Source organism: Neophocaena asiaeorientalis, unplaced genomic scaffold (assembly GCF_003031525.2).
Source record: "Neophocaena asiaeorientalis asiaeorientalis breed wild unplaced genomic scaffold, Neophocaena_asiaeorientalis_V1.1 scaffold7, whole genome shotgun sequence".
Classification (NCBI taxonomy): domain Eukaryota; kingdom Metazoa; phylum Chordata; class Mammalia; order Artiodactyla; family Phocoenidae; genus Neophocaena; species Neophocaena asiaeorientalis.
In genome coordinates this window covers 24,569,994-24,597,635 of record NW_020185337.1, presented here as the reverse complement: position 1 = coordinate 24,597,635, position 27,642 = coordinate 24,569,994, and the positions used below count along the sequence as shown (strand labels likewise).

The following is a 27,642-nucleotide window of genomic DNA, read 5'->3' as shown; positions in this document are numbered from 1 at the left end:
TGTGAAGCATTATTGTTAGACTTTTCTTGAATTTATGTTAGTCACAATCCTGAAAAAAAAAAACCAAAGCACTCCTACTAAAACACTGAATCTGATTTTCTCAGTAGAATCAAGTTTATCATAGAGGCCTCCAAGGAAGGCCTCTTAACACCATATTTAATCATAAATAGATAATATTTTTATTGCTCGGACAGTCAGAAACTGTCTCTGTTTTTCACATTCAGGGCAATCAGTACGCAGTCTCTTCCCCTTCATATCAGTGCAGTACCAGGGTAGGGCCTGTGAGGCTGAAGGGATAGATAAGCCCAGACTAGCCGTAAGCCTCGGAACTTGGAAGATGCCAAGAGAAGGTTCATAATTAAAGCCAGGAGCCAGAGGGAATGGGGACAAAGGCCTGTACAGAGGGCGAAGCTTCCAACGCATGGGCCTTAGGGTCTAGGTACCAGGTTTTGTCAGGCGGCAGACCTAGGAGGCAAAGCAGTCTGTACGCTACACGTGGCGTGAGAGATCAGTCCTGTAACTGGAAAAGTGCTGTCCGTGGGAATGGCTGGACACTGAAATGCCATCAAAATTTAGGGTTGTTTCACGGCCCTTTTCGTGTTTATGGGTTATTCTATCTCATTCTGAAGTAGGTTCGGTAGAGTTCCAATTTTGAGGCACATTTCCGTGTTATTTCCAACTTTGGTTGAAACTTGCAGGAAGCCCTGCTCTTTGGTCTCTGAGTTCTGGTGTCTGCACGGAAGCAAGGTGGTCTCCTCCCTGTGGGCAGGTAATTTAGTACCTACCTGGCTGGGGAGACGAGGCTGTCGTATGTGCAACATGAAAAAATTGCCCAGGGGTCATTAAACGGTACGGTGTGAATGGGTGTAGCAAAGGCCACAGCGAAGGCAAAATCCCCTCAAAGACAGGGGTGTTTTAATGCATGTGGATGGTAGTCGAGGGTGGCTGTTGAGGAAGTGAATTTTGGGTTGCGTTGATGGTTTAGACTGTGGGGCAGTGGTCGGAAAGGAAATCTGAACATAGTAAAGAGCATGAGTGACGGCACGGAAATAGGAGTCAAGGACGCCAGTGCAAAGATGTGTAGGAGCTCAAGTAGGGCCACGAGAGGAGGACTATTTGTCTGGAATAGACGTGCACTCCAGGCGTGGAGTAGCTGCCAAGCATCAGCGACGGTGCCGTTCACAAGAGCCCAGTGTACAAAGCTGCATCGCGTAGCTGAAAAGCCCAGGGCTGCTGGTCCCTTAGGTCTCCGATAACACTGGCACACGTCGGAGAAGGGCGTGCGGCGTTGGTTTGCACCGCGGTAGCTGTGTCTCCCCCTACGGTCAGTGTTTCTCTGCCTCCGATACCAAATACACCCACAATTTAAAAATTAAAATTTTGTCACGGTTCTCTCGATCATCACATTTTAAATTAGAGCTGGCAGCTATGATGAGGATAAGTGGGGAGACAAGACATTTAACTAATCAGTGCTGAGAGGCTGAAATGCTGTCCTCATTTTGACTCACATGACAAACAATGAGCTACTCGAGATGAAAAATCGCAGGCCTCCTTTCTGCTTGCCCGCGCTACATGCTAGGTTAATTGATTGCTCAGAGAACTTGCTAGTTGTTTGCAGTAGTGAAAGAAGGTGAAACGGTGGGAGAATGATTCTGTGTCCCTGTGGTAGGGACTGAAGGCACAATTAAATATTCCTTATTCCACGTAAAGGGCTGTATAGGATTAGAATATCGTATTCTTGGAGGGGGCACAAATTCGTTTCGTCATGTGATGCCCTATGGGAGATGGACGATGGCATCTTAAAAACAACTCACGTGTCATGGAAGGGCGCCCTCATTGGGCATGTGTCCAAAAGGTGTGAAGAGAAGCGGGGATCAGTTCTGGAAGTTGTTCATTACAGGTGAGGTTTACCTCCAGGTGTTGGCAAAATCCCAACAGTGACGGCACAGATTCAGCTCAGAGGGAAAGCGTGGTTATGGAAGACGGGATGGGAAAACAGAAAGACAAAGGAAAACTGAATCATCTGAAAACTGCCTCATTGCGTTTTAATGAGGAGATAAAAAAGATAAAAGATACCTTCTCACATGGGGAGACATCAGTAACTTACAACAGGATTTAATGAGGTGATAATAAGCTTTTCTAGTTTTCTTTATATTTCTTTGCTGTTAGAAGTTTCTCGTATTTCTTGAAAACATCCTCCCTCCCTCCTTCCCTCCCTTACTTCCAAGAGAAACCATAAGACTCTGTTTAATGGTTATTTGGAGTGACCTAAAGTGAGTGGATTAACAGCAGAGTAAGGGCTAATAGGAGCTACTTATCTCGGCCATTATTTTGTATAGTCCGTTATCACATTGTTTTGTGGAAGCAGGTGACTGGACCTGTCATTGACCAGTTAATAAAATAGTTGGTTAGGCATGGAGTCCCAGAAATGTACTTCTATTTTAACTTCTAACTTAAAAATGTTCGGTTTGATCTGCACATGGAAACATGTATAGCTGAATGTATAATTGGATTAAAATATACACCTGCATGCATAAAGGGTTTTGTGTGTGTGTGTGTGTGTGTATGTGTGAGAGAGAGAGAGAGAATGTGAGAGCTGGTCCTCTGGGACTTGACTGTTTTCCCTCAAGCTTCTACAGTTATTTCCTCCACATCCAGCCCAGCAGCAGTTAAGCTGACATACCTGTATCAGATCACCAAAGCCTTCTGCTTCATAGGTTAAGTAATTATTAAGTTAAACAGAGAGTTATCAAGAGTAAATGGGGACTGTATTGTTCTTTTAAATCCCTAGGAGGGATAGTGTCCTAACGCCTTCATATCTTAGGAGAATGTTTGCCACAAGGGTGATCAATAGTGAAGAGCAAAATGACTGGAACTGATTTCCAGAATCAAACCTCACCCTCGGCTACTAGTTGTGTCTCTTTGAGGGAGCTTGATGCTTAGTTAGTACGAGTGAGCCTTTCTGTCCTGCCCTCTGTCCTGAGTGGCTCCGCTGCTGGTGTTTATATGCGTCTCCTTCTGTGTTACTCAGCCACCCTACAAACTGTAATGGAGCCTCCACGTGCCTGCCTGGACCGTGGCGCCGACACGGGGACGCTGCTGTGGGTCCCCAGAGCCGAGGGATAATGGTGTTGTGAGCAGAGAGGCGGGGGCGGTCTGCTCGTCTGCTGCTTCCTGGGGCACCAGTAGGGTGGGACTGGAGATGAGACTTTGGGTTTAACAACCTGCAGGTCACAGGTGGCCTGAGTGAGCCCGTCTCAGTCAAGTGGTAGAGCTCATTGTGCCCCTGAGCACTGGAGAAAGAGAAGTTGCATTATTTCCAGAAATTTCACTGTAAAGAGGAGCAGGGAAGCAGGGTGGTGGCTGGAGGTCCATGGGGACTTGTCTCTTCAGAAGAAGCCAGAGCGTGTTTGTGGGTGGATGGGAGTGACCCAGCAGAGAGGGCTTCGTACAGGAAGGAGGGGGCTTGCTGCAGAAGTGGCTGAAGCCTGCAACGGGGCAGGTGTTGGCTCTGGAAAGAGTGCGAGCGCTGCATCCTTTCATGTGCTCTCGATCAGAGCCACAGATCCGTGGGTGGGTGTGGGAGCCCAGCGGTGGGCGCTGAGGGGTTTTGACAGAGAGGGAGGTGGTGAAACAAAGGGAGTGTTGAGTGCCCACTTAATACCAGTGGTCATTGAGATGTGGTCATTTATGTTCCACCCACCGCCCGGCAGGTGTTTGGGGGCAGGTGTGGAGCAGGTGGGTGTGGGCACTGCTGGCTTTGTGCTTTGCCAGGGACGCGGTAACGGGGCCAGGGGAGCAGGGTTTACGGGTGCTCCCAGGCACTGGGACTGAGGATACATGTCTGGAATTCCGTCTCTGATGGCTTCATAAACAGCTTGTCACCTACTCTAGAAATTTCTTTGAGTCTCAGTTCTGACCTCTCTTTTCTCTCCTGACAGTTGCTTTTGGTTTTCTTTTAGCAAGTAACCCTTCAGAGTTAGGAATGACCGTACCTGTCAAGTCACCTGCCTCGGTCACCACCGCCAGGGCCTTTGTTGTCACCTGCTCTATCAGAGCACCTCCCCACCTGCCCTCAGGACCGCTTCCGTATGAAGCCATATCATCGTTTAAAAGCTCAGACTTTGCTTGTTGATCCCTTGCCTAAGGAGCTTAAGTGACATTCAGCCGCCAGACAGATAAAACCCAGCCTCCGCAGCCAGGTGTGTAGGGCAGCTCAGGACGTCTTCAGGCCCACCTTGCCGGGCTGCTCCCTCTGCTGGGACGGCCACTTCACCCCTCCTCACCTGTGAAAGCCACGTGCTTTCTCAACTGTGAGAGTCTTTAAAGGCCTGGGCTGTATTGTCCATCTTTGCTTCCCCGGTGCCTAGCACAGAGCAGGCATTCAGTAAATATTCGTTGAATCGTACTGGTTTAGGATTATATATTTAACGTGCCCTTTAAAAAATCACTTTAAAAAGGAGCTTAGCAATACTATGCTAAGCTAATTGATGCCTGTTAGAAATCACTTGTAATTAGCTATGATTTATTGGAAGTCAGGTTAGTATAGAGGAGAAGAGTTGGGAGGGAACGGGGCTGCAGTGTGTCGGAAGGACGGGTCCAGGGAGCCCGGGGTGGAGGCACCGCGTCATCCCTGCAGGGCGTGGGAGAGGGGAAAGGGCAGACGGCATCTTACTGGGTATCGTTCGTTTGCCGTCTGTATTAATTACAGTGAAGTTATTAATACTGGTTGCATAAAACAGTTGTACGAGCATAGCAGGAGCTACTTTTTCTCTCCCGTAAGAGAACCCTGAAGGTCCACGGCCAGGACAGCCCTAGGTCCCCATCCTTCTTCTCGGCTCATGGCTTCCACTCAGGGCACAGGCTGGCTGCCAAGCTCCAGCCATCACGTCTGCAGTGGGAGCTAGAAGCAGGGGAAAGGCAGACGAGCAAAAATGTTAACTTCCATCTTTGAAACAACATTTCTCTTCACATCACCTTGTCCAGGTGTGGTCATATGGCCGCTTCTGGCCGCCCAGGAGCCTGAGGCATGTAGTCTTTTATTCTGAGATGAATTATGCCCCCGAAAATAATAACATAAAAATATCCTTCTAAGGAGAAAGAGGAGAATGGATATTGGAACAGACAGCCAGCAGCCTCTTTAGTCTCCCTCACACTCTCTTAGTTTGTCGGTTACCTTACTTTACGAGACGCGTCTGTTGCTCAGCCCTGTACCTTTCTCCTTCGGCTGTTACATCATCTATAACTTCCACTTGTCCTACCTGAGGTTGACTCAAGTCCAAGTATTCCCAGGACACACACACACACACACACACACACACACACACACACACACACATAAGGTAAACATATATATTAAAGATTTTAAGGAAGCGTTGGGAAGGAGCTCCAAATAAGGCAAATACATCTTGAAATAAATGTGAGCTTGGTTGGACTAGAGTTGATGCTGTCAAAGGGAGAGTTTAGTTGCACTTGATGTAAATATGTGCTGTGTTAAATTTGCAATAAGGTAGACGTATAAATTAAAGGAATAGGGTAAAATACGTTAAAAGATACAGTGGGATATACCAAAACATTCCCCCTTTGGGTATCAGCTATACTTTCTGCCCCAGTACACAGCATCTTCATCTTGGACAGCTAACATGATTTTAGCATCATTTAGACCGTACTCCGATGTGATACCCGATCCTCAGAGCAGTACTGTTCTCTAGAGAGGGAGCTCGGTGGCTGGGTCCAGTTGGGAATTTGGTTGCTATAACTACAGCTTCGCAGGTGAGCGGTACATGTAAGTCAGGCTTCCATGGTCCTTGGACTTCTGGCGTTGGTGGTGTCCTAACAAAGTAAGTAGCCTTCAAAAGAAGATCTCTGATGTGTTTGTGTGTAGAGATCATGTGGTATCACAGGTCACCTGATGCTTGAAGTCTTCAGTCGGGGAGTTTAGTCATCTATGGTCCTCGTATAACTGAGTGTGTGATTTCATCCTAGAAGTCCGTATTTGCAGTGATGTTTGGATTTCTCTTGCAAAAGTAGATATTATATTTCATAAAGGTTTTCAAGTCTGACATGCATGCGCCAATGAAATACAGTATTGTTTTTCTCTGTAAAATGTTGGAATTATTTGTCTGCTGCTAAGCGTAAAGGAACTCCCCACCCTTGTGTGTGCACACTTCTTTGGGGAAGGGTTGGTTTGGAGGGGTGTGTGAATTACTGTTTCACCTGTATGAATTCAAAGTGTCTTAAAATACATAGCAACTAAATTGGGTTTTGTTTAAAGAAATATACTTTCAGTATTGGGGACACTGACAGAAAATGGCGAGAGTAAGGCTGTCGCTAAGAGAGAGAAATTCATAGAAGAAGCAGATTATACTTGGTAAAGCTGGAACGTCTATTACAAGAAAATTTCCAGTTAACTGTAGTTCAGGGACCTTCTATTTTATTTTACATTGACTCTAAAATTACATATACAATATATAGGTACATGTTATATATAATAGACAACACCAGTCATATATTTGAATGTTAAAGAAAATGAATTTATTCTGTACTGTGAACCCCGCTTTATTTTTTAGATATACTAATAAAAATTTTAAGGACTTCAAGAATTAAGAAATAGTTTAAATAAAGTGAAATAATAGCTTTGACATGTATATCACTGCCTTTTTTATGTCAGAATCTAATTACATAGAATGTGGGTTTAAAAGCTGCCAGCTTAATATTTATTACTGATTAGAATATTGAACTGTAAGTTCAAAATATTTTTAAAAATGTATTTCCTTAGATATTTTTGCCACACATTTATGGCTTTATAGGTATTGGATATTTTTGCTGTTAAATATAATTTCTGGTGTTGAATGTTCATGTGTTATATAGATCTACATAAACATCAGATAACTGGATTTTTTTAGTTCTGCTTTTCAAAGGTTTTTTTTGAGTCAGACATTTAAGGATAATTTTTACATTATCTTTTACTGGTGACTCACTCTGCGTCTTACAGCTGTAAACTGCTTAGTGTGTCGGCTTCATTAAGATAACTTTGTTATTTCTTAAACATTTTCAGATAATTTTAAAAATTAGGGCCATGGCCAAAATCTGTCCAACACTTTCCTGTATTTTTTTTTTTATTATTATATTTTGGTTCATTAGGGTGCAGTTAGAAAACCACCATTAGTATTCATACTTAATTCAGTTTTACAAATAGGAAAACTATTTTCTTTCATCAGTCTAAATCATATCCAGAATGTATATAAGTATGTATGTATGTATATCAGAGGTTTTCTGCTGCCATGGTAGTTTTTATAGTCTATAATAATAATAATTAATTCTTATTCAGAATTTTGAGACCATTTCAATTTACCACTTTGTCACCTCATCTTGGATTTTAACTAATATATAATTTTGGAAACAGAGAATGCATAGGGTCTTCAAGGTTTTATAATCATTATCCTATTTAAGTGAACTTTAAAAAGAATTGAGGTAATATTGACATATATTAAGTAAACTTTTGTATGTTAATTTTGTATATAGTTAATTTATATAGTTATATGTAGTTTATATTATATATATATATATAGTTAATTTTGTGTATGGAAGCATCATTGTGGCTAAAAGCAGAGATTTTTTTTTGGTTATTTATGTCAGAGTACAGAGTAATTATTGTCCTTCAAATAAATGGAGAAGAGCTACCTGATAACCTCTCAAGCCTGAGAAGTATGTTTTAATTTTGCTAAGAATGTGCTTGTGGAACAAAACGTAGAAAAAACCTTGTTTAGAGTCCTTGTATTTGGCAGTAAAGATGGTTAGGAGATAACCTGAAAGGTTTGACTGAACTGGGCCTGTTACTGGATTCTCCTGGCTTAGAATGGGTACAGCACTGAGGTCCAGGCTCTGGAGGTTTTCAGTCACTACAATCTGGGCTGGACTTTATACTCCTGTTTTCAAAGCTTACAAGCATTTGGTCAGTCAGATCTGAACTGAGCAGCTGGGCTAATGACCATGGAACCAATGTGTAAGCACTGGAGTTTTAAGATGAGTGAATGAGGGGACCCTGGAAGATGCCATAAAGCTGGGACTGGAGATAGGAACCCCATCTCTGTGGCCTTGGTTAGCCAAGGTCAAGGGCCTGACCAGTGTTTTCATGGAAATAGAATTCGATGTGAGAGTAGTTTAGGAGGACTGATGATGGAATTTAGTGACTGAAATTATAGATAAGGGAGAGGATGGACTAAAAGATGCTTTGAACTTGCGTGTCTGGCGGTGTGATGCATTTGACAGCTACAGCCTAATCCAGAGGGTTGAGATGGGTGGATATTAGAGGTGAAATGAGTATTTTTGATTTTAGGGCAGGTTATGGTTCGTGCTTTGACAGACAGGGGAGCTGCAGGGAATATGAAGACATGATCTGGGCATTGAGTCACCTGAAAAGCTTTGGGGGAAGGGGGGGGCAAGGGAGGGGAGGGTGGAGGGGCAGGTAAATAGGGGGAATACAGAGGCAAAAAAAGAGGTGCGTATCATGTCAGAAGGCTATAGGGACAGACTCTGACAACTAAACTTTTGCTTTACTGCCCATTCCAGTCCTATTTTGAAGCAAGTCATGCAATATATTGCCAATTCTTATATAAAGGGGATGCCAGATGTTATAAATCCTATTGAATTTTGTAAGTGAGGTAGTATTAATTTTTACACAACGTAGTTTGAAACTGATGGTTTGGGTTGCTTCCAGTTTTTGGCTTCTGTTTGTGTGGACGTATGTTTTCATGACTTCTTGAATACATACCTAGGAGTGGAATTGCTGGGTTATGTGGTAAATGGATGTTTAACTTTATAAGAAGCTGTCACACTGTGTTCCATAGTGGCTGTAACATTTTGCCCTTCCCACTAGCAGTTTTTGAGAGTTCTGGTTGCTCCACGTCTTCTCCAACACTTGGTATTGTCTGTCTTTTTAATTTTAGCCACTCTAGCATATATGTGACGGTCGTCTCACTGTGGTTTTATTATGTGTTTCTCTGAAGGCTAGCATTGTTGAGAATTTTTTAATGTGTTTATTGGCCATTCACATATCTTCTTTGAAGCGTTAGTTTACCCGTTTCAAACAGTTTTTTTTAAAAATTGGATTTTGCCCATTAAAAAAATATTGAATTGACTGTCTTATTTTTGAGTGTGTTCTTTATGTATTCTGGGTACAATTCCTTTTTTAGATATATTTAGCAAAAATTTTCTTCCAGTCTGTGGCTTGCCTTTTTCTTAACTGTGTCTTTTAAGAGCAAAAACTTTCCACCTTAATGAAGTCCATTTATGTCAGTGTTTTCTTTTATAGTTTGTACTTTTGGTATCCTGTTTAAGAAATCTCTTCTTCACTTGATGTCAGAAAGGTTTTCTCATGTTTTTCTTCTAGAAATTTAATAATTTTAGCTCTTCCATTTAGGCCTGAGATCCATTTTGATTTAATTTTTGTGTATGGTGTAAGTAAGGGTTGAGGTTTGGCTTATGTTTCTTGATACAGATATTCATCTGTTCCAGAACTATTTATTGAAAAGAACATTTTTTATGCATTAAGTTGCCTTGGCACATTTATTAAAAATCAGTAGACCAAATTTGTTTCAGGTCTGTTTCTGGACTCTTTCTTTTCTTCTGTTGATCTATTGATACATGTCAATTCTTATACCAATACCACATTATCTTTATCTGTGTAGCTTTATAGTAAAAATCCTGTAGTATAAATCCCTCACTTTTGTTCTTTATCAAAATTATTTAGCTCTTGTATGTCTTTGCTTTTCCATATAAATTCTGAAATCTGCTTGTCAGTGTTAGGGTTTGACTGGAATTGTATTGAATCTGTAGATCAGTTTGGGAAGGTTTACTACCTTAATATTGAGCCTTCCAAACCATGAACATGGTATAGCTCATAATTTATTTAGATCTTCTATTATTTTCCTTTGTAGGATTGCATCCCCTTTTGTAGTTTTTAGTGTACAGGTCATACACAGCCTTCATTAACTATATTCCTAAATATTTTTTGATGATACATACTAGGTTTTTAACTACCTCAGTCTATAAGAACAGATCTGAAAAAGGTTAAACAATATTGCCAGGGTTACTGTTGGTAGAATTAGAAGGAACGGTTATTTACAAAACAAGGGGAAACAAGATAAGTATGGTTTGTGGAAAATGTCCACATTCCATGCAGTTGAATTCAATAAATTGACATTTTATTACTTGATATCTTTGTAAGAAATCACACATATGTGTGAATTTATGCTTTTCCTTTCTTGGAAATGTGTTCTTTTAACTTCAAAGAATTTTGTGAATGCAGTATTATTCAAGTGACCTGAATTATTGTTTAGGTCCTATTTTATAAAGACATGTGTGCTATTTCAACATCTTTTATGATATATACCAGATTTGGGGGAGGCTGGTGGCTGGGTTTGGGTGCCATTCGTATAAGCCTTTAAAGAATATCAGATGTTTCTCTTGCCATTATTTGAATGTTTGATTCTTGAGATCAATTCAGGTTTTTACTGGTTAGGACTAATCTGAACTATTCATTTGAATTCATCTACCATTTTTCTCACTAACAAAAGTTACATAGGTCTGTTCAGTTTTTTCTTCATGTAATTGTTTATTTTACCTCTAATGAATTTTCCAAAACTCAAGTTATTTTCTTTTTTGGTGTTATTTTTTATATAAATGTGTTTATTTTATTTTTGGTTGCGTTGGGTCTTTGTTGCTGTGCACGGGCTTTCTCTAGCTGCGGCGAGCGGGGGCTGCTCTTCATTGCGGTGCATGGGCTTCTCACTGCAGTGGCTTCTCTTATTGTGGAGCACGGACTCAGTAGTTGTGGCATGCAGGCTCAGTAGTTGTGTCCTGTGGGCTCTAGAGCACAGGCTCAGTAGTTGTGGCGCACGGGCTTAGTTGCTCCGCGGCATGTGGGATCTTCCCGGACCAGGGCTCGAACCCGTGTCCCCTACATTGGCAGGTGGATTCTTAACCACTGCGCCACCAGGGAAGTCCAAAAATCAGGTTATTTTAAAATAAGACCTCAGAGCTGAGCTTCCTCGCCTCTTCAGCTCATCCACAGTGTGCTTTGCACAATGAAACAGGGAAGATTTAACAAAGGCATTTTGGATAAGGCATGTGTCCAGAAGCTGATGGGAAAGCTGTTATGGACCATAACTTTTCTGCAAACTGATCAGCTGCCATCTGTGTACAAAGCTCTGTCATCAGCAGAGGGGCCTGTTTGTGCCACTGAGTAGACTGATAGCAGCACATCAGTTTAGCTGAGCTGTTCCCCAGCAGTTGGTCACGAGGACACAGACACCACCAAAGTGTGGTCATCATCACACTACTGGCCTTTGCTGCTTAGATTGTGGCAAGAGACAAAAACTGCTTGCTCCCTTCACCCCCGTACAGCTGAGGTAAGAGCCACCTTTTTTCTCTAGAAGGGAAAAATAAGAGCAAAAGCGGCCTCTTTCAACTTTTCCCATGTTGTTTTGATATAAATTTATGCTCGTCTTTTCCACGGTAATCAGTCCAGCCAGGTGCACAATTCAGCATCCCTCTGGTGGTGGAGAGCAGTGTGTGTAGTAGAGCTCGGGTGAATTTTAATAACAAAATTGCATGGCCGAGCCCACCTAGGCGTTTGACCTTGAAGGCTCAGAGGAGAGCAGGCATGGCAGATTTCCCTACGTGCCCTTGGCTTAGGAGAGTGGGTAATGAATAGAAATTGATAAAGAGTGTCTGTCAGGCTGCCGCTGAGGTCATGAGGCTGGTATGCGGAAACAGTGCCGGCAAGACAGACACGCGTAACTCAGAACTGCAGCCCGGAGGGTGGGTGGGTCACCGAAGCAGGAAATTGGCCATCAGGCGGAATGCGGGCTCCGAGCACAGGCTGCAGCCGGAGAAAACACAGGGGCCATGGGGCGGGCTCGAGGCTGCAGACACCCAACTCCTCTACAGCGAGGCAGCACTGTTGCCGCTGCTTCAGAGATATGGAAGCCAGTGCAGGTTAGATTTGTTTTAAGGGATTGAAATGTTAACAGCATAAGTATCAGATGGCTAGTACTTCTGTAGTTACTTAGATCACAGGCTACTGAGGAATGAACAGAGGGGGGGAAACATAGCTCTGAGGCTTCGCTTGTCATTTTTTTTTCCTGTGCTCTGTTTTTAAAAGCGACGGTTAAAATGTGGAGGTTCGCTGTGTCGAGGAGCCAATCTCTGTTCATCTGTGCAGCGTGATGACTGTTAGAATACTTCTAAATGAGCCTTGAAAGAAACTGTCTGTTTAGTTCTCCCAAATAGTTCTGAAATAGCCTGTTCACACACACAGCTTCTATGTGTACTCGGTGTGTGTATGTTTTTGTTTTAAATAGCTGTTACTTTGGTTTTTTTTGCTTGTTAAACTAACGAGTGAGGACAAAATATTTTTAAAAGATTAAATGCATTTTTGTGATGTCTTTAAAGCCACTGTCTTCTGTTAAATGTATTCCTGTAGAGTCCACTGATTTTTGAGAATGGAGTTGATTGCATCAGCAGTTACTTGTTAGATTTTTTTTTCTTAATGTGTATTGCTATTCTGCTATCTGAAGACAGGGGCGTGTGAGTATTTTTTGTAAGTCCTAAATAAATGAATTGGTTTTGGTTTAGGAGCATCAGGCCAGACATTTTTTAGGTTTTAGTAACTGCTTATCATTTCCTAGAAATGAAGATACGAAAAATGGATATCTCGGAGAATCACGTTTTCAATCATTTTGTAAATTAGGTTTGCCTACCAGTGTAGTCACGGCTTGATTGTTGTGTATTCCCTCTCTGGATGTAGCCTGACATGAAAAAGTTTACATTCCAATACTGAGGGGTTGCATTCCACTGGGCAGTTCTGACGTACCACAGGAATGCAGAGGCCCATACAAAGGGCAAGCTTAGGGCCACTGACGGAAGAGGCTTCCGTGCTCAGCGACTGCCTTTCGTGGAAACTCACACTCACAGCAAGTGCTCATGACTCAACTTGGATGGGGAAAATGTGGTCACAGGAACGCAGGACAGGATGGCCTTCCCTCAGAAGGAGCCTGCAAAACCCTGTCCGGTGAATCACAGCCTGTGGGTATTTGTGAAAACTAGGTAAGATTTTATATTTGCAGGCATTGGTGCTGTCTTCCTGTGAGCCTTGAACTTGAAAGTTTATCAGGCTGTTAACGTTTTTCTCTGTTTTACATTATGTAGAAGACTAATTACTTCCAGTAAATTTTTTGTCTGCATATTGTGGGCACTATCAAGTCATTCCATTTTGCACCTGTAAATATATTAAACTTAGTTTATTTCACTTTTAGGAACAATTTGTAATTTTTCATTTGTTCCGTTAAAATAACTTAATGGGAGTGAACATCTGGATTGTTAAACTGTCTTTGGAGCAACCATTCCTCAGTTAGTTTTACTGGGGGAATATGAGCATTGAGTAATACTCTGTTGTGCTGCAGGTGGTCTTTTCATTAATCATTTGCTGGGAGTTTAACTTTTTTTTTTTTTTTTAAATAGCGCAGAGAACCAATAGGTCGATGCAAAGTGAGTCTGCGTCACTTTTAGTTGTCACCTTTGGTTGTTTAGTGTAAGATTATCAGGACATTCCGAAATTGCATTGAGGTTAATAGTTGAAAGCCAAGCTATACACCATACTTTTACGAAACAATTTAGAAGGATTTAAAGACTATAGTCATTAAATGTTCACACCTTGTAGAATCAGAAGCCTGTCAGCGTTCTTAAAACACACATACCGTACTTCTCCATTTCTCCGCATCTCTTTCTAACTTTCTGGCCTTTTGTGAAAGGCTGGCATCAAGTAGAGGAAGGGCTAACAGGTTTTTAAGTATTCAGACCGTCTCATTGATAACTGTTACCTACATCTTTTTTTGAAAGACAGTTATTATATATGTATTTTAATAGTTGTATCTTTTATGTAAATGCCCATGTACACAGAAAGACTGAAATTACCAGAAGACAGGGATAATTTCTTTTTAAGTTTAAATTCAAAGTTAAAAAAAAGCTGTGTCACTTTAAACATTGAGTTTAAATTTTAAAAATATCCTTGTTTATCTTGGTACGTCGTATTATGAGAGCCATTTCAAAGGAGCAGATGTGCTAGGAGTTGAATTTCTGGCAGCAGCTGCCTGAAGAGGCTTGGTTTTTATAGATTTGACATTTACATCTTTGAGTCTCCCAGGGTAACCCTCAGGCTCTCGATGGTCATTTGTAATTTTGCTGAATTCGAGTTGCCTTCTGAATTACAACAGCTGACTTGTCTTTTTCACTCAGCTAGCCAATGAGTGAGCAACCTTCTGAGGATCCACCTTCCCACAAAGCTCTGTTCCCCACTTGTCACTGGGTTTATGCTTGACTGGTATAAGAGATGCACTATAGCGATATTCCTGAGGAGGTCTGGGAATTATTCCTTGTACATGGCAAGCTTACCAAAGACCAGAGTTCTTATATTATTGAGTGTGGAAAAGGGCTATAGCAGAAAGTCAGAGGAAGGGTCAGGTCGGTGTGGGATCCCAGAACCCTGGGTGATGGAGTCTGATGGTAATTTGGGGCATCTCTTTTAACCTACTGTTAGGTAGGTTGGCTTAGTTTCTCCACTTATGCAATGAAAATTGAACTGGAGGGATGGTTCTCATGGGAAGAGGAGGATGGTGGGTCATACATATTATAAGCACTTGGGGGCCTTTTCCTAAATAGAAATATTTGAGGGCTTTTGATGTAGCACATTGGACTCTGACATACTTTCAGGTGTGAAGCTGGAGAAAAAAATGCCAAGAGACCCTATACTATGTGATTTTCAAATTTTTTCTCAGCGCTGACATTCAAGAAATGCATTTTGTTTTTTGAGGTGCACGGGCCTCTCACTGTTGTGGTCTCTCCCGTTGCGGAGCACAGGCTCCGGACGCACAGGCTCAGCGGCCACGGCTCACGGGCCCAGCCGCTCCGCGGCACGTGGGATCTTCCCAGACCGGGGCACAAACCCGCGTCCCCTGCATCGGCAGGCAGACTCTCAACCACTGCGCCGCCAGGGAAGCCTGCATTTTGTTTTTGAGATGCATTGTAGGCAGCAAATATGACATTCTTTTTTATTAAACTCATGGCGCTCGCTTTTCTGCCTGTTATCACAACTCTCTGTGTGGTCATCTTCCATGGAATACAAACTATTTAAGAATAGGGGCTATATTTAGTGAGCTTCTTGTAAGCTCTGTATTGATTACATAGTTCATGTTGATTCTGTAGTACGTGTCCAGTGAGTATTTGGAAGAGGGATAAGAAACAAAATTGTATGTGTGTGTGCATCTCTCTCTCTTTCTCCCTCTCTCTCCATATATATGTGGACGCGGGCCAGGGAGACGCCCTAATTTATGACCAAGGATAAAATTAAAAATGGGATAATGCTGGATGAGAGGAAAATGTAGGTATAATTGACTCTTCAAAACTGACTTCAGGTTACCAGGGGGGAAGGGGGGGTGGGAGGGATAGACTGGGAGTTTGGGATTGACACATTCACACTGCTATATATAAAATAGTAACCAACAAGGACCTACTGTATAGCACAGGGAACTCTGGTCAATATTCTGTAATAACCTAAATGGGAAAAGAATTTGAAAAAGAATAGATACATGTATATTTATGACTGAATCATTTGGCTGTACACCTGAAACTAACACAACATTGTAAATCAGCTATACTCCAATATAAAATAAAAATTTAAAAAACTGATTTCAGATATTTCAGTAACATTTGTTTACCATCTCTTTGTATCTTCCTAGTTCTTTCACCCATGACCTCTATCACTTCATTGCTAAATTAGTGTAGAAAAAGATTGGTTCCAAGTTAATCAGTGGTATAGCTCAGTCATCAAACTTAACTCTTCCTTTGCCCCTAAGGTTGGTTCTTGTTTGGTCAAAGTGGAATTACTCCTTTTTCTTATTCAAGTCCTGAATTTTGCCAAAATGCTCAAAACCACTAAAACAAACACACAAATCTTCTTGATAAGTTTCTCTTATATACTTTAAAAAAAAAAATGTGGATATGCGCATGTGTGTGTATAACGTAAAATATGCCACTTTAACCATTTAAAGTGTAGGATTCAGTGGCATTATTGCAGTCACACTGTGGTGCAACCATCATCACTACCTGTTTCCACAACTTACGTCGCATAGCTCCAAACAGAAACTTTGTAACTTCGCATTTCCCTAACCCCTGGAAACCTCAGGTCTACTCTCTGTCTTTATGAATCTACCTATTCTAGACAGTTCACACAAGTGGTATCTTACAATATTTGTCATTTTGTGACTGGCTCTTGCACTTAGCATAATGCTTTCAAGGTTTGTCCATGTTATAACATATATGAGAACTTCCGTCCTTTTTATTGCTGGATAATATTCCATTGTATATATCACATTTTGTTTATCCACTCATCAGTTGACACTTGTGTTGTTTTCACCTTTTGGCTATTGCAAATAATGCTGCAGTGAAATATCTGTTTGGGTCCATGTTTTTGATACTTTTGGGTATTTATCTAGGAGTAGAATTGCTGGGTCTTATATTAATTCTGTGTTTAACTTTCTGAGGACGTGCCAAACTGTTTTCCACAGTGACGGCACCATCTTACATTCTGAACAGCAAAATTCAAGGGTTCCAGCTTCTCTAGATCCGCTTCAACATTTTTTGCATTCTTTGCATTTTTTTTTTTTTTTAATTATAGCCATCCTGATATCTCATTCACGTCTAGTATCAGGTGTGATATGGTATCTGGTTGTGTTTTTTGTTGTCTTTTTGTTTGTTTTGTTTTTATTTTGAGAAAGCACAGCAAGGATTTATTAAGCACTCTTGGGGGAAGAGTGGGCAACTTGGGTGAGTAGCTTCGTTGTGGTTTTGATTTACTTTTCCCTAATAAGTAAGGATGTTGATACATATATCTTCTTTGGAGAAAGGTCTATTCAAGTCCTTTGCCTGTTTTTTAATTGGGTTGTCTTTTTGTTGTTGAGCTATAGGAGTTCTTCATGTATTCTGGATATTAAACCCTTCTCAGATATATGATTTGCAAATATTTTCTCCTGTTCTGTAGATTATCTTTTCAGTTTCTTGATAATGTCCTTCAATGCACCAAAGTTTTCAGTTTTGATGAAGTTCAGTTTATTTATTTTTCCTTTTGCTGCTGGTGCTTTAGGTGTCGTCTCTGAGTCCATTGTCAAATCCAAGGTAATGGTGATTTATCCCTCTTTTTCTCCCCCAAGAGTTTTATAGTTTTTGGCTCTTTTATTTAGTCAGTGATCTGTTTTCAGTTAATTTTTGTATGTCATGAGAGGTAGGGGTCCAACTTCATTCTTTTTCACGTGGAAATACAGTTGTCTCAGCACATTTGTTAAAGAGACTCTTCTTCCCCCATTGAATGAACTTGACCTTTGTCAAAATTAGCCATAGATATGGGTTTATTTCTGGGTTCTCAGTTTTATTTCGTTGGTCCATATGTGTCTATCCTTATGCCAGTACCACACTGGTTTGATTACTGCAGCTTTGTAGTAAGTTTTGAAATTAAAAGTGTGAGTTCACTAACTTTGTTGTTTTTCAAGATGGTTTTGGCTAATTAGGGCCCCTTGCAATTTCATATGAATGTGAAGATTGGTTTTTCCTTTTCTGCAAAAAATATTTTTGGGGGGATTTTTATGGGAATTGCATCAAATTTGTAAGATCACTTTTTGTAGTCTCTTATAAGACTTAATAATAAAAAAGAATGCATCTGATAGGACTAACTTCATTTCTGACAGTGACACCAAGGAACATTTGGAGGAGAATTTAGGCAAATGGTTTTGGAACAATCTTTTATCTATTTCTGACTTTTCTTAAAACCCTCAAGGATTGTAGGTGTACTTTTTAAGTTAACGAAGTTCTTATTTAATCTGTATCATTTCTACAATTCCTTAAGTCATGATTTTAGAAATTTAAATGATACCAACTTTCAGCTGCTATTAATAAGATTGAATGAAGTGTTCTTTTAATTTGTGCCTCTGGTTTTACAGAAAGCCCTTTGGCTACCCTTAATTTTTTTGGTGGAAACTTTTTAGCTTTGTGTTTTTCCCCTTAGAAACTCTTCTGGGGCAGTGCTCTATTGTAGATTTATGTGGTTTTCTATAAGGGTATGTATAGTAATTTTCATTTTTAATTTCTCCTAGTGTGTCCATCCTTTTGAGGTGTATCTCTGTTTATTATTTGTTATTTATTATGTTAGCAGTTTACTGTGCTAATGCCTTGAAAGACTTCTAGTTTTCATTTGACTTTTAATTGAAACATGAGAACTCTTTGCTGTTTAATCTTATCTTACACACTTTGTGCATTTGATCACTTTTCACATAGAATATTTCCTTGTGCAGGTTGGGTCCTTCCTGCTTTTTTATACGCACATAAAACTTTATAAAAATGGCTTGTACTTTATTCTTACTGGCTTTGTTTTGTGCTTTACTCTCTGAACGTCTCTGTGTCATTTGTAAACCTGAGGATTTCTCTCCATTTCTTCCTACTAAATCATCTAAAATATTTTAAAAATTTGGTCTTAATATCACCTGTGGGAGATCTTACCTGCTGTATGTCTCTATCCAGTTACCTTTTTTATCTCTAAAGTTTTCCAGGACTGTATTTTTAAAATTATTTTATGTGTTTGTTTATTTTTCTTGGAGTATAGTTGCTGTACCGTGTTGTGTTCGTTTCTGCTGTACAGCAAAGTGAATCAGCTATACGTATACATATAGCCCCTCTTTTTTGGATTTCCTTCCCAGTTAGGTCACCACAGAGCCTTGAGTCCAGGACTGTATTTTTAAAACAGTTTATTTATATAGAACTTGGTCAGAGATTTTTTAAAACTTAGTAAATAATGGTGTTTACTTACTTTTGTTTCTATATCTATTGTTTCAAAGAATCAGAGAGTAGAAGCAGAAGTATTTTGTGGGCTGAATGGGTTTCTAGGTGACGTTTTTCATTCCTCCCTGACCATTCCTACCTTACAGCTTCTGGTTTGTAAGCTAAGAGCCAAGGGACCTTGTCATTAGGCCCCAGCGAGTGCGTTCACGACTTGCGCTTTAGCTCTTTTCAGGCCACTCTTTCCTTCTGGGTTCTTGGCTGTGTTCGAAACAATGGATTTTTGGATAAATGAAATAATTTATTCTCCCTTGCTGGAGTGGGTTCTCTGTGCATTTGCCTTTTCCCCCTCAATGTAGTCAAAGAATTAACCTGACAAGAGTCTATTTTTTCTCCTATGGTTCACATCTTTGTGATGGTCAGTAGAACCTGAGTCTTTTGGGGCTTCAGAGAGAGTTTTGTTAGGTTTTAGTGCAGCTCACTTTGCAAAAGGCATAGAGATATTTTTTGTAGCTCATCTTAGGGGATGCACACTTTTCATCCCTAAAGTAATAGTGTTAGTGCAACTAAATACATGAATATCTTCTCAGCCATAAAGTTCTGTTGAACTAATGGCTGATTGGTAAGGGGTCTTACAGCCTTAATTCTGGAGTAGGGAGTGGTTGGTACTAGAATTAGGCATAAAATAAATAAATACCACATAGTTTATTCATGTTGATGTCACTACTTCTGTTGCTGAAATTTGTGAGCAACTCAGTTCTAGCAGTTTTTATTTTTTAAGTTGTCATCTGAACATCGTATGCATTATAGACGTTTGATCTTTTTTTTTTTTTTTACTACATGAAATTTTAAAAAAGGAAAACCACTCGATCATGATGATTATGAAGCTTGTCTGGTTCTGTAATTTAATAAAATACGAAAAAACTTAGAGTCACATGGTTTTCTTTAGATTTTAATGCTATTTTATTTAGTGATAAAACTTAAACATACAATGTATGTTTTTACCTAGTCCTATAACAGGGTTCAACGGGCAATGATGGCATGAAACCTGCTACATATTTTACTAACAGTTTGTAGTGCATCATTAAATTATAAGCTTCATTGTAAAAACTTAAATTGCAAGTAGGTAGTTTCAAAAACCAGAAGCAAATTTTTGTGTGTGTTGAGAATTTTCCGCAACTTTAGTGGTTTTTAACTGTAAACTAAGAGGAGAATATGTAAAAATTTAGGTCATTTTAATTGCATGTGAAATAACGTGACAAAGAAGATAAGATTATTTTATTTTTCTTGGTAGATTTTTTTCCACTTAAAAAAAGCACTTCAGTATGTATGGTTGTGAGAATACGTATGTATGAATATCTTTTGAAGGATTTTTCAGATATGCTAAGTATGGTTCTTTTTGATTTTCATAGAAACAATTTTGGAGCAAGAAATGACTTCACTGATGGCCTGGGCTCACCCGATAACCTTAAAAATGAGTATAGTTTAGACTATGAGGATGGTCAGGTTGGTTTGCTAGAGGTCACAGGCTGATAGAGTGAGAACGTTGACTTTCTTGTTCTGTTCATCGTACATGACTTTTTTTTTCCTAATCCAAGTTGGGTTCTAATATGTGAAACATTGTGTACTACCATGACATAGAGAGAGTTATAAAAGGGATGAGAATGTCCATAGGAGCCGCTCAAATGTCTAATTGATTTGGGGAAAAAATGCTCGGTAAAATAGCTCTTTGGAAGCGTTTCTTCCTCATATTTTTCTCAAAAGTAGGTTATTAAAAATGATTACTGGGACTTCCCTGGCAGCCCAGTGGTTAAGACTCCGTACCTCCGCGTTTCCACTTCAGGGGCCACGGGTTCGATCCCTGGTTGGGAAATTAAGATCCCCCATGCTGCACGGTGTGGCCACAAAAAAAAAGGGTACTAAGATGTTGACTGGAGGGAAGGGAGGCCTTTTGGAGTAGTGAATGAGCAGACGTAGGTGGTACGTTAGCAGAACAAGTCATGACTACTTAGAACTCTTCGTGGCTCTACTTGGCATATAGCTATGCCAGAGAGAACAAATCTGCTCTAGTGTTAGGTGGGTATTTCCACAGATGGGGCAGAGGTGCCGTGTCTGAAGTCGGCAGTGCAGTGGAAACGCGGAAAGGGGCTTTGGGAATGCATGTCCACTTAAGTCACTGTGTAGCTGAAAGCCCTGAGTTGAACACCTTTTCCTTAAACTGATTTTGAATAAGTTGATTTGAAAATTTAGAAAAATAACTACATTTTTAAGTGAAAGAAATGTTTAACCTAAGCAAATTAAGTTAAGGAAGAGGATTATATGCATTTTATACTTTGGATATTTTTATAGTTTGCCACTGATCCAATTCCCACCCCTGTTAGAATATTCTAAATCTTCACCTGACTGGGAGTGGTTTCAAAGAGCCTAACCCAAAACACATTCATAATGATTCTTCATTACTTACATTATGAATTCAAAAACGTTATATTGGAATTTTCCAGAAAAATATATCTGAGATTTAAAAATTTGAATGGTTCCTTGTCATTCTGTATAAATAATGGTTTGAGATAGCTCTCTTTCTTCAGTATATATTTTTTATAGTTGTCTTCTTCCTTGTTTTTATTCATCTGAAGGGTTAGCTTAAATTCATAATTTGTATTACTTAAATCTTTTTTTTCTTTCTAGTTTTGGCAAGCGTTCTGCAGGAAGCTTTAGGCGTGGCTGTGAATGCATTGTGTTAGAGCCTTCTGAAATGATTGTGGTAAGAATACTTCTGTGAAGACTTTTTTCCCTTAAAAAAAGTTATGAAATAAAAGTATTTTCACAAACTACTTATAATAGTGTATTATATATTTCATAACTTTAGGTATATTTATTTCGTAACTTTTTGAGTTTTAATTCATAATCATTATAATTATTTACGGGATTCAAATAATGAAAAAGAAAGTTTGAAAGGGTCACGTACCTAAATGTTTGGTGTTTGAACTTTATAAATCAGTCTATGAAAATGCCATTTAATTTAAACTTGGGGAGAATCTTGGAATTGCAGGATTTTAGCTCTCCAAATATTGGTTGGAATGAGTGAGATACTTTAAATGAGACACAGTGATATGTATTCAGGCAACAATTGACATAAGGAAATCAGTTCATTTCCTTTATCTAATTGAAAGAAATTTGGAGGACTTTTATGCTGGTTAAATACTCTGTTGAGATTTTTATCTCTTTTTAATTGAATAGTGTGATTTAAAAAGTATATTGAGGTAAGACATATGCAAAAAAACATAACGTTAGAAGAGATATTAGCAACATAATTATTTTTACTGATGCTTTAAGAAAAGCCTGTCACATTCTTCCTTACTATATAAAAATGATTTTAAGATGGGACACTGTGTACCCCTTAAAAAAAATCAGCAACAAAAATAAGATTGGAGGGAGTGCCCAGTAGAGACATCTGTCTGGGCAAGGAAACTTTTTGAATAAATGATGGCCTAAAATAGATGATGGAGGCTTTTTATTCATATTTAATAAAATATTTGGTAAATGCCTATACATCTATTTTCAGAGGAGATGTAGGTTTTTTCCCTGTGATGGAGGAGAGGAATTCGTCAGAAATGGGAACTTCCTCATCAAAGCTAGTGAAAACTTTTGGTAAAATTTCCCAAAATTTACTGTTAAGTGAGAAAGTGGCATGGTGGTGAGTAAAGATTTAGGAGTGGAAAAATGTAGGCAGATACGTTGGGCTTTCCAGCCACAGGTCTTGAAAAGCATTTTAGATATTCCCTCAAGATTTTGGTCTCCGTTACTGCTATTTTGTGTTGATCTGAAGGATTTTTGACCTCCAAAATTCCTTGAGGATTTTGTCCTTGTCCATATGATGCTAACTACTAGGTTTGTCAGTGTGAGAACCATCTTAGAATCTAAATACGCTCTTGTGAGCAATACATTATGTAAGTGTGACGGGGATTAACCGAACGTAACTTTTCTTCTGTTAGTCCATTCATCACTTTCTAAATGTTTAAAATGAGGAAATTATGTTTTGAGAGCAATGCTATTTATAATAATAAAAAAAAAAAAACGAAACTGAATCCGTAGAATGAAAGTAGGAAGAGAAGCCCTTAAGTAATCTACCAGAGTCATTCTGCCAGTAGTCGTGTCTGAGTCATTTGGGATTTGGGTGTTTTTTTTTTTTTTTTAAACAGATTTACTTCATGAGAGTTTTTGTGCTTTAGTTAAGACAATGGGGCAGTTGCTTTCATAATGCATGGTGATGTATCCTGTGAGATCTTTCATTAATAAATCAGAACAAAGACTACTGAAAATATCCTTCCCTTTGAGACTGCAGGAAATTCAGGAGTTACCCATATTGTCCTAAGTGGAACTGAAAATGCCTCTTTTCTTTTATAAAGAAAAGTTACTCAGAACCAGTTAGTTCTAGGGAAGTTCAGAAACATTTGAAGTCTGTCGAGATAGTTTGTCTACAAATGTCTTTGCACAGTGAATGAATGTAGACTATTCATAAGTTTTATTCTGCATCTAATCTTAATATGGAACATGGTGTTTGAAGAAATGAAATCTTGGGGGATTTTATTTCAGGTAGACTATATGGATGAAAATGAAGAATATTTTCAGCGTCAAGCTTCTCATCGACAGTCTCGAAGGAGATTTAGAAAAATCAACCAGAAAGGGGAAAGACAAACGATTATTGATACTGTGGATCCTTATCCTGTGGGCAAACCACCTTTGCCTAGAGGCTATCATACGGTAAGTTATACAAGTATAATAATTATCTTTATAGCTTTTTGTTGGGAGTTTTGTGAAAAGGCATACATTTTCCATTCTTGATGAATAATTCCTTTCTGTGGTATACTTATTCAAAGTGCAGATTTTTCTGGAAACATATAATATGAATAGTTTAAGGAGCATTGAAATAAGATATCAAAAGGTTTAGCCTTTTTATTTCTTAACATGGTCTCTGAGGATCAGCTTTGTGGTCAGCATGTACAGTTGTAACTGGGAGATTTTTAGGTTCTTATCTTAATGTAAAATTTTGCCCTTTCCCTCACCGTCCCCAGTGACGGGTATCATACCTGTTTTTTATTCAAAAGTTAGATATTTAAAAATTACCTATTATTTTCATACCATTGTGAGAATATTATCTGAGAATTTTTTGTTTTTAATATGATGAAGTGAGAGCATAATTTGAAATGATGCTTCTATAAATCCTGGTGTAAAGATGGTCTGAAGCATTTCTAATAGGTTCAGAGGTCCTCTTTAATACTTTCACCACTTGATCGTCATTTGTTTCGTAAATATTAGGTGAAGAAACTACTTATGTTTGAGGAAACGGAGGCACAGATAATGAGTGATTTGTACAAGACCCCAGCATAGTCAGTTTGGGAGCCTTATTTTTCTCACTCATTTCTCTCTGCTCAGCTGCGCTGTGTCCATGTCCCCTGGTGGCCCACCCAGAATAGTGGCAAATATATTTGAGGATTTCTGTTTTCAAGAAGAAAGTAACTTGAATTCTTCCATATGTCATAATAAGGTCAACTATGGTTCATCTATACTTACAATACCATTAAATGAGCACTCATTCGTGAAGTTAATTTTAAAATAAACATATGAAAGAATAAAAATAGGTAAACGACAACTATTTTACATTTCTTGTTTGTTTGTCTTCCGTATCCTCTTCTTTCTTTTTGCAAATAAGTATAAATGCAAACCGCATGGGGAAATGTATATAGACTTGAAACTGTGTACGTAATTTTCTGGGAACTTGGAGTGGTGCATCTTACACCCGCACTTGACGTGTTCCATTTCTGAGAGCCCTTTGTATCTGAACATTCAGGCAGTTTTGGCCACCAGCTCTCAGCCTGCTCCTCTCACTGCCATGCGTACAATTTTAATTTCCCATGAATTTCATAGTTGAATCATTTCATTGAGCTCATTTGCAAAGGGTTGCTTTTTGCTCATCATAAAGTCAGCTTTGTTTGCCTGCTGCAGAGCCTTGGTATTTTTTTGAAAAAAACCTATGAAAGGTTTTTTGTTACCATTGTCTATACAAGAAGGTAGTATTTTTAGTGTCGATGCAGCATCGTGGAAGAAGGAACTGTGGATTAAAAATAGCTGTACACATTACTAGTACAACCTACTAATATTGTGAATACTCTTTCTGCTTTGGAATTATTTGCCCAAATCAGATTCTATACCAAGATATTTAGCGGCAGTGTGGGTTACTAAAAATTTAGCGTTCAAGCTGACTGGTTTGATTTTATAGTTATACTTGTCCCATTTAAGTTGGGGGGTGTCATTTTATAATTATTTCTCTCTCCTATCCCCATGTTTTCCCCCTTTATGGGGAAAACACCCACCTCCCCTACATGACTCCCCCTTTTTAATCTGATTTTTTTGTAACTGTGTAGTTTTTAAAAATTATTCAAGATTCCTTTTTTTTTAGTGGTTTTAAAAAATGTCTTACCTGGTCAACAGGTACTTTTATGAGGGAAAATTCAGTACTAGGGTGAAAAATTTAACTTGCTCACTGATGGATCAGGTACCAGTTTGCTAATATGTGACATGGTGGTATTAATTTTTCTAAGTGAGTTCAGATGGGCGACAAGTGTCATAATTCTAAGTGTTGAATCCCGTCTTTTCATGCAAATTGTGTTTTAATTTCATTTATATAATTATTATTTTGCCTAAGTACATGATTTTAACATATGAAAACAACAAAATTAGCCCTAAGTCACATTTACTTATTCTGAGCAGAAATACTCCTTTTGAAAGAACCCTAGTAAGGTGGGAGCCAGGGTGAAAAGTTTGTTGACAAGATGCATGGTCCTACTTCACAGGCGACCTAAATGGTTGCAGGTGCGTTTCAAGTGCATGGCTAAGGAACATAAAGGACATCATACATGTAGCCAGCGCTGTATGGTCATTCTTAACCTAATTTAACATGACCTTCATTTTGGCAGATGTACTGTATGTAGCATGTCTGATAATGTCATCTTTTCCTTTCCTCCTCTATGGCACTCATTTCATTTTGGCTCAAAGGAATGCACTAAATCTCAGGTATTGTAATTTGTGTGTGGTCTCCTATTACTAACCTCAGTTCATTTGTGAATTTGCATTGTAACTAATGAGTTTATAATATTGATGTGTTTTGCTTCGTCTTGTTCTTTTGTATTTTGCCCTGATTTAGTAAAATCCCTTACAACTTTGAAACTATCAGTGGTTTGGTTGATGTCACAGGCTGCTTTATTTGTGCAGACCTAGGGATAAATTGCTCACTTTCTTTGAAGAACGAATAAAAACGCAGACTACGTATTTTTAAGAATGAGTGGAGCACAGTTCTTAACTAACCTGCTTTGCGCATAAAGAAATGGAGAGAGAAAGACAGGCAGATAGGCGTCGTGGGTGTTTAACTGCTTTTTGTGTGAAAGTTTTATGGGAAATCCATTAGACATTTACATTTTAAAGGCTGTAGGTGAAAGCTTTAAATTTCAGGAATCCCAGTGTGAAAGCGTTTTGGGAGACCACTGGTAAAATTTTAGTCAGAATAAAGGCTTTGTCAAAAAGGAAATAAGAATTTACACTTCGCTTGCATTTTCTTATTTGCGCTTGATTTTTAACCAGATTTCATGCTTTTATTTCATTCTGTATTTTAATTGAGGCCTATAATAATATCTTTGCTCATTTGTTTCATGCCAATATATGACTAATTTACAGTTTCAGCATTACTCGTTTGAAATTTGGGGTCAAATTTGGGGTTATCAGGGAATTTGGAGTCAGGGAAGAAAAACTCATTTATCTCTGGAAACTAATTGGTTAAGTAACTAGTGAAATGTTATGGTTGTGTTTTCTTATTGCCCAGGAAAAAGATCATGAATAATTTAATTCACATTAGAGGAAGGCTACTGTCAATGTAATATCTTTGGCTATTACAGTAACCTCGCCTGAAAACACGAAATATTTGTATAACTTTTCAAATTAAGGCCATTACTTTACGTTCTATACAATATAATGCATATTAAAATGTCACAGGTGACATAATAGCTGTATTTTATTTTAGAAGCACTGCTAATTTTTCAGTGATGTGGTAAATCTAAAAAATGTTGATAGTTTTTAAATTCGATAGGATTCTTGTAAAATTGTATAAAATTTTGTTAAATTGCGCCAGTGTTTTGAGCTTTTATCTAGTACATGTATACTTAAAAGGTATATAACTTTAATATTTTAAAAGGTACGCCGGTATGTAATTAGTCCTCTTGTTCAGTATGAGAAATTACAGGCTAGTCTAATTCCCATGTAGAAGTAGGAATTGAATTTAAAATGTGCACTGGGTTATGACGTATACCTTATGTACGCTTTTAAAAATTAGACGTGTTGAGCAGTTTAAGACAGATGATAGTAATTTCTTCAGAAACACGAACACTCGCACAGTCCATGTAGAGTGCTTTCAGGTCACTTTTTCAAGGCAAGTGTGTGAGGTTTGCAGAGAATAAGCATTTTAAAATGCAGTGAGAAGGCAAGATTGGAGATGGCTTTCATTAGCATTTTCTTACATTTTGACGAGTTGGGTTGAAGCTGTGTTTAAGACTGCCAGAAAACAGGATGCGGCACGAATGTTCAGTCTTTGAGTGGGGAGAGGCAGGTGGCAGAGTCAGGTCATGGATAAGGTTCCCGGCGGAGGCTGGGGAATTCGGGGTCATTTCTAGACTGACTTGGGACTTTGGACAGGTTTACCTTGTCGACAGGCTC

General features: G+C 39.0%; 1 protein-coding gene across 1 annotated transcript in view; it reads left to right on the top strand.

The window, feature by feature from the left end:
- Positions 1 to 27,642, top strand: part of RAPGEF2 (Rap guanine nucleotide exchange factor 2) — a 273,439-nt gene that overhangs the window by 104,929 nt on the left and 140,868 nt on the right. Inside the window, exons 5-7 of the mRNA XM_024736074.1 lie at positions 21,568 to 21,643; positions 23,476 to 23,643; positions 25,936 to 25,953. Of these exons, the coding sequence (XP_024591842.1) occupies positions 21,568 to 21,643; positions 23,476 to 23,643; positions 25,936 to 25,953 (262 nt within the window). The remainder of the gene's footprint in view (positions 1 to 21,567; positions 21,644 to 23,475; positions 23,644 to 25,935; positions 25,954 to 27,642) is intronic.